The sequence below is a fragment of the Mus caroli genome, chromosome 1 (assembly GCF_900094665.2).
Source record: "Mus caroli chromosome 1, CAROLI_EIJ_v1.1, whole genome shotgun sequence".
NCBI classification, from domain to species: domain Eukaryota; kingdom Metazoa; phylum Chordata; class Mammalia; order Rodentia; family Muridae; genus Mus; species Mus caroli.
In genome coordinates, this window is record NC_034570.1 from 27253501 (window position 1) to 27261769 (window position 8269).

The 8269-nt window shown below is 36.5% G+C and overlaps 1 protein-coding gene across 3 annotated transcripts in view; it reads left to right on the forward strand.

The window, feature by feature from the left end:
- Positions 1 to 8269, forward strand: part of Khdrbs2 (KH RNA binding domain containing, signal transduction associated 2) — a 465344-nt gene that overhangs the window by 217320 nt on the left and 239755 nt on the right. For all 3 annotated transcript variants that reach the window (XM_021163203.1, XM_029479380.1, XM_029479419.1), the window contains exon 4: positions 964 to 1110. In XM_021163203.1, coding sequence (XP_021018862.1) covers positions 964 to 1110 — 147 coding nt within the window. The remainder of the gene's footprint in view (positions 1 to 963; positions 1111 to 8269) is intronic.

Here is an 8269-nt window from a genome sequence, read left to right on the forward strand (position 1 = left end):
TTGGTTATCAATACAGCTGAATTATATTGTTTTATATACCATATTTTTATTACCTTCTCATCTGTTTTTGAATGTCTAGGTTGGGTACATTTTCAGCTAGTGCCAAAAGAGTGCCAGTGGAAGTGTCCCTGTAATGATAGAAAGTCTTTGGGTGTGGCCTAGAATATGGGGACATATGGCACTTCTAGTTTTTGAGAAAGTTCTGGTCTGATTTCCAGAGTAGCTACACTAGCTTTCACTCAAACCAGCAGTGTAAAATATTTCACCTTTATCACAACAACACATGCAGTGTTGGCATTGCAATCACAACAATGGTCATTCTGACTGGAGTCAGATGGCATTTTAAAGTAGTTCTGATTTTTGTTTCCCTAATGACTTTGACTGTGATTATTTTGAAAGGTACTTCCTAGCTCTTTTTATTTCTTAAGCAAAGTTTGCCCAATTTGAAATTCTAAAAGTATTGGGTTTTTTTTTTCCTTATATTTCTCTGTGATACTTTGGCAGTGGAGGAACTGGGTGAAGGATGAGCCCTTGTTTGCCACCAATCTTTCATGTAATTTCTGCAAATATTTAAATGGATTTTCCTGTGCAACTCAATGGTCATCTACTTATTATTTGAAAAGGACTTTACACCAGACACAAAGGAACCATGTCCTCAAAAAATGCAGTGATGTTTGTACAAGAATAAACATCACTTAAATGTCTCACACTCACAAGGTTAACATTTCATTAAACTGGTTAAAAATTGTGTGGCTGAGGACAATGGCAGGTGCCATTAAAAATCCAAATTTGAAAACGATTTGAATATGGTTAACCGTCTTGCAGCAGATATTTATTTCTCAAAGAATTTCCTTCTCCCTTTGGAAAATTTGCTTAGATGGCGGCCCTTTGTCATGTTCTCAAGAAATGTTAAATCAATGCAAAATGAGTGGATCCATATGTCTAAATATAACTTCTTCACAGGAAGAAGAGCTGAGGCAGAGCGGGGAGGCCAAATATGCCCACCTGAGTGACGAGCTGCATGTATTAATTGAAGTGTTTGCTCCACCCGGGGAAGCTTATTCACGGATGAGTCATGCCTTGGAAGAGATTAAAAAATTCCTGGTTCCTGTAAGTGACTTTTGATTTTACAAATAGTTTCTCATCAGTTTCTATTTTAAGTTGTGTCTTTGATCTTCATTGATTTTTGAAAGGATTATTTGGTTTCTTTGGAGGTTAGCTTCTTGAGTTCTTTATATATTTTGGATATTAGCTTTCTATCGCATGTGGGGTTAGTGAAAAATTTTCCCCAATCTGTAGGTTGCCAGTTTGCCCTATTGACTATGCCCTTTGCCTTATATAATCTTTCCAGTTTCATGAGGTCCCATTTATCAGTTCTTAATATTGGAGATTGAGCCACTAGAGTTCTGTTTAGGAAATTCCCACCTGTGCCAATGAGTTCAAGGCTCTTTAGTTATCCATGTGTAGATTCGATAATACAAGGTACAGACTGGAAGACCTGTCTTGTTGACATTGTCAACTAATCTGACAAAAGTAGTCATCACCAATCAGTTACAAAGTATACACCAGCCCACAGCTAGAAAGAATAAGAAAAACATACAAGGAAAGATACATTATTGATGCCACCTTTCCCTGCTTTAAGCCCTTAACATGTAACATATTTATAATTAGAAAACAAAAAGTATAGTAAAAAGAGGATGGGATTGAATATTATTTATAACAAACCATTGATAGTGCTTTCAAATAGTAAATGATGTTTAGGTGACAGTATGTCAGGTGCTGGCTGATACAAAACAGAGCATAAGGTTATATTAATGATGGCAAATAAATATTAACCAAAAAATTACAACTATAAACTCATTATTCAGTATTAGAGTAACAGAGGATGCTCATTTGCCAATTCGACTGCAAATTGGATGGAGTTCTCTACTGATATATAAGAAGTGGGAGGAGGTAAATGCATGGAGTCTTAAAGATGAAAATTGCACACATTCTAGGAAAAGTTCCTTCAATAGAAATCTTGCCATGAGGTTCAGTGCTGAGATATTGAGAGAATGACAAGTAACATTCCTGGGAAGATCGTGAAGAAATCCTGAGCTCAGAGAGTGCCTCACTGAGATTAATGTGCAATGAAGAAACTGGAGATTTGTATACTCAGTAGAAACTTCAGAGAATGGGACATTTACGACTCATTCATTGGAGTGGTATTGAAAATTGGAAACCAATAGTATCATAGAATTTTCTAAGTGTAAAAGCAGCAAGGCCTAGCGACATTTTCTGGTTATATGTCTGATCCAAACATTAATCTTTGTCAAGACACCATTACAGAATAATGGCACACTAATCTGAGTATTTTTTAACTTCGTGTGCATAGTTATTAATTGGGTCTCATCTGGAAACCTCCCGAAATATATCTCATTCTCAAGATCGATGATACTATGTTCTTTCTTCCATTGGTTTCCAAGGGAATCTTTAGCACAAGGATAAGTAAGGCATTTTAGTCAATTTAGTTCAGAACAGACCAGATACATGTATGTGTAGTGAGGCCAGGCCTCCTTATATCACAAACTCATTGTATAGTTTCAGCTAAGTTATTTAAATGTTTTAGCATCAGTTTATGGATCTTTAAAATGAAAGTAATCACAATTTATTCAGTTATAACTATTATGAATATTAAATAAGTTAATGCATGCAAAATATGATTAAAATGAGAAAGCAGTGTAGAAACTTACTTTTTAAATCCATTATAGTAGAAAAACAACAGATGACTTTCTGAGGAAAAAATTGTGTTAGATATAGTAATATGTCTTTTTTGTTTGGATATATATCCTTTCCTCCCTTCATATTTTCCCATATATGCCTCCCTCATCTACTTCAAGTTCATTGATTCTATTTTCACTAATTGTTATTTTATTCCTAAATAGCTCCTTGCCAATCCATATAATGTCCATTTTAGTATGTCTTTGATGCATGTATTTTGAACATAGAATATATGCCCTTGTACAGTCAATGTAAATGATACACATCCCTGTCATATATTTATACCCTTTAATCAGTTCATTTCTTTTGTATGCACTGTAACATAAATGGTTGGCATGGTTGTTAATTTATTTCTGAGCCAACATTGTGTCTTCTCCATTTAGCACAGTAGTTTACTCAACTTTCCTAGTGTTGCAAACCTTTTATACAGTTATTAATGTTGTGGTGGCCCCCAGCAACAAAATTACTGCCATTCCCACCTCATAACTGTGATGGTTGTCATGTAAATATCTGTGGTTTTCAATGGTCTTTTGCAACCCCTGTGAAAGAGTCACTTGAATCCAAAGGAGTCGCAGCCCACAGGTGGAGAACGACTGCTAGTACCTTTGCCAACAGCATTTGTCTGAAGTGACTGAATGAAATTGAGCAGAAAAGTACACCAGGCAAATGCAGCCAGGTCACATTTCTAATCCATGTGCACAGTTTAAATATCTGTTACACCCTGACCCTGCCATATCTGTAATTTCTGCTCTATAATCCATTTCTCTCATCCCTATGTTCTTAATTTTTTTCTCCTTTACTTATGCAACATAGAAGCTTGCTGCTAAATCTAGAGCCTTTGAAGTTTCTTCTTTAAAAATTAACATGGCTATTTCCTTCCATTTTAGCGTCTTCTCAAATCTTACATGGGTAACAAATACTTCAATTTCAAATCTAAAGTAACTTCCTCAGTTGCCTTCTATCAGGAAATACTGTTGTGACAGGTCCATAACATCACTGATAATTCTATCCAAAATAGTGACTTGTTGTCCTTACCCTCTTTCCCAATATATTTCTCTTATAGATATTTATAGAATTTAGATCTTATATAGGAAGATAGGGAGGAAGATGATAGGTAGGTGATAGATCAATAGGTAGATGGTGGATAGATAGATAGATAGATAGATAGATAGATAGATAGATAGATAGATAGATAAATAGATAGATACATACATACATACATAGATACATAGATACATGATAGATACATAAATAGCTCTTTATGGTTTGTGTACCTCTTAGAACATGAATGTCCTGAGGGTTCTGCCTGTGAACCTATCCTCCAGTACTTTTTATAGGCTATACTGTTTGTGACAGTCCTTCTGACTGACTTTCCCTTTTTACCTTCCTTAGCTCCAGGCAAAATATAGTATCTGTCTACTTTATCTGTCACCAGAACCACAAAGACCTAAAACAAACTAATTATAATATATATTATATGATAATATTAGAGAGAGAGAGAGGGATTAGATGATGATAACATCACTAGACATTTATTTATATATATTTAAGGTGATTATTCAGATCAACATGATGAATTCTAGAACAATACAGGAGATCTAATCAGGCTAGAACACTGACACTCAATGGACATCTTCTTCCTCTGTAAAAGTGTTTTTTTTTTCCATCAAAGGAATTGTTCATCTTCTTGTTATATTAGGTATAATTACTAAACCTACCCTATGCCCAGAGGCTACATTCATCAGAACTACCACTGAGTGCAAGAAATTCCTTATGAAACTTCTGCATGCTTTAGGATGTAAGAAATCAATTCACTTTCTTCAATTAAATTAGGTGTTGAAGAAGCCATTGTTGAAGAAAGGTGATGAAGAAAAATTGACTAGTTACTGAAACTAGGGTGAATGCTTCCAAATTAAAATCTGTAATGCTTTAGTCAGTAAAATATTATTAAACTAAACATTGTCACTTTCAAATTCTTCATGTTTTAAGAATAAGCTCTACTAAAAATTATTGTTCATTAGTTCACCTTAAAATATAGATTGATAGTCTAGTGTAAACTCTCTAATTCTAAAATTATGTAGTTGATGCTTCAGTGAGGAACTCATGTCCATTTTCCTGCGTACACTGGAACACCTGGATGTAACTGGTCACTGTTTTATTTCAGTGTTCCTTTCTTGAATAACTTAGATATTAGGACAGCAGCATATTTTGTGTGGATTATGGCTTTTGAAACTTTATAGAGCAGGATCTATGCTAAAATTGGTGTCAGGAACTTCTTAGAACCCTAAATTAATATATATTTCCCAAATCTAGTCAGAATGTTAAATCAAAATAGTGATAGTGTTCTGTGTTGTTAAATAAATTAAGTCTCAGTTTTCATTAAGTAAATTGGGCAGTTTTGCTAATACTTAATAATTAACATATGACTGCAACTTAAGACACTGCCTCCGAAATAGAAAATGTGAAGCATTCAAAGTTCAGTTCAGGGGGCAGTGGGATGGCTTAGCAGGTAAGAGAACTTACCCCACAAGACTGAGTTCCATCCCAGGAAACAAAACAAAGGTGGAAGCAGAGAGGAAACTTCACAAAAGTGGTCCTCTGACTTCCAAATGGATATTGCAACATGTGCATACACACATATCACACACATAAATAATAAGAAACTTCTAATTATAATAATGTAATATTTATTAGTTTGTGTCCATATATTTTCCATAGAAAAGATGAAAGGTGAGCTTCCACACAAGAAATTAGTGTTGGATAACAGAAAAATAGACAGCTTTGTTGCTTTCTCCAATAAGTGGTGCTAGAAACCTAAATAAGAAGTCTATTTTTAACTTCTTTTTTATTAGATATTTTCTTCATTTATATTTCAAATGTGATCCCCAAAGTCCCCGATGCCCTCCTCCCTCCCTGCTCCCCAACCCACCCACTCCCACTTCCTGGCCCTAGAATTCCCCTGTACTGGGGCATATGATCTTCACAAGACCAAGGGCCTCTCCACCCATTGATGGCCAACCAGGCCATCCTCTACTACATATACAACTAGAGACACAGTTCTCTGGGGGTACTGGTTAGTTCATATTGTTGTTCCTCCTATAGGGTTGCAGACCCCTTTAGTTCCTTGTTTAGGAGCCCTGTATTCCATCCAATAGCTGAGTGTGAGCATCCATTTCTGTATTTGCCAGGCACTGGCATAGCCTCGCAGGAGATAGTTGTATCAGAGTCCTGTCAGCAAAATCTTGCTGGGTTTGGTGGTTGTATATGGGATAGATTCCCAGGTGGAGCAGTCTCTCGATGATCCGTTCTACTGTCTCAGCTCTGAACTTTGTCTCTGTAACTCCTTCCATGGGTATTTTATTCCCCATTCTAAGAAGGAACGAAGTATCCACATTTTGGTCTTCCTTCTTCTTAAGTTTCTTGTATTTTGTAAATTGTATCTTGGGTAGTCTAAGTTTCTTGGCTGCTATTCAGTTATTAGTGAGTGCATATCATGTGTGTTCTTTTCTGATTGGGTTACCTCACTCAGGATGATATTCTCCAGATGCATCCATTTGTCTAAGAATTTCATAAATTCATTGTTTTTAATTGTTGAGTAATACTCCATTGTGTAAATGTACCACATTTTCTGTATCCATTCCTCTGTTGAGGGACATGTGGGTTCTTTCCAGCTTCTGAATATTAACAACACTTTATCAGTATCCACAGGTTGACAAATCTGTCTTGCTTGGCTTAAGCTTCATGTGTTCTCACACAGAGATTTGTGCAAAGTAAAGTGGGGAAAGAGGTAGATATGTAGGTGGGTTGGTAGGTATATAGACTCATTGTAGATTCATGCATATGCATACACATTTCATTTTTGCCTTTGTATCACTGTATGTCTTTGCATAATAATCTGAGATTAATATGGGCAGAAATGGCAAGATGATAGTACTTTGCTCTGATAAAGTTGCTGGAATCACAGATAACATTTTAGTCTTCTGTCATGACATGGCAAGCAAGGATGGCCAGTGCAGATCCTGCCTACCACCATTCTGTACTGCTATTCACATTTGTTTTCTGTCTGTTTGTACAGAATGATGAGAGAGAGAGAGAGAGAGAGAGAGAGAGAGAGAGAGAGAGAGAGAGAGAGATGGTTTAACTAAAATACATGAGGCATACCCTGATACCTAGTGTGTCAAAACAGAAAGAAAAAAAAAAAACTAAACTGAGATTATCAGAAATATCTGGATGTTTTCCACTATTTTGCATCACATTCAAAACAGTTTAGGAACTCATAAAGTGGAATATACACAAAGACGGGATTATTTGAAGACGGACTTTTTACTATGCTTGTTCAAACAATAATCTTTTCCTTCAACTGCTACCATCAAGTCAAGGGGCAGGTACTTTAAGTCCATGTTTAGTGACATGACTCTGGTGACCCCAGAGCACACGGTTTTGTATATGTGTGGGAATGGGCACATAGGACCTGCCTTACTTTTTTTTTTTTCCTTTTGGCTGCCATATCTCAAATGTTATTTGATCATTTTCTTTCTTCTTGAGTTTGGAATTTTAGGGCTTGGGTTCCATCAGTGGACATTTCTGCTGCTGTCATGTAACAAAACAGGTAGGATTTTTATCATGTTGATATTTTCTGGTTGGTTTGTTGAAATTACATCTCTCTTCTGGGATTTAACATTTTCCAACCATTGTTGAACATTTGTTTCAACCACAATAAATTTTTCACTCGCAGGTCTTGTAACTAACCTTGCCCAGTCCCAGAGGGACTTTGTGATATCCAGAGAGCACTGAAGGGAGAAAAACAGCATCTGCTATTAGCAGATTTTCCCGAATTAGTTATATTTCGCCCTTTCTGCCCCTTCATTGTGATTTTCAAGCTTATTTGAGGAATCAGAGAAGATTCGGGAAGATAATTTGCATACAAGGGTACAAATTGCAAATAGTGAGACATTTTTTAAATGAAAGGAAAATGACCCAAAAGTAAAATCTTTATAACCATTCTTCATAAACCTAAGAATAGACATGTTATGCTAAGTCTAAGTATCAACTAAAACCCAGTCCCTTGGAGAGTGCAGATACGATGTGTCCCACTCCCAAGTGACCCATTCTTATTTACAGAAAAGCACAGAAGTGTTAGATTGAATGTTTTCCTAGTAGGTGTAAAGTTGATGTTGCAGAAAGTTTCCCTTTCCTTGAAAGTTAAGTGTCCTGAAACTTTCAAAGACAGGCCAGCAATAGGAAAATATAGAACTCAGCTTTACAAATAAAATTAAAAAAAAAAAAAAAAAAGCTGTGAAAGTGTAGCATGAGAGACAACAGGCCACCTTCCTAGTCAGAGCAGAGGTGTCCGCCCGGCCTGAGAGGCTTCTGCCACAGGTTCCTTGGGAGCCAGCTTGGTTCCAGGACTCCACGGAGGGCAGTCTGCACAGGTGAGAATGTGGAATACAGAGGCCAGCAGTCTCTGGGACAGGCGAGAGCCACAGAGCCTCTGAGGCAGCGCCATTTT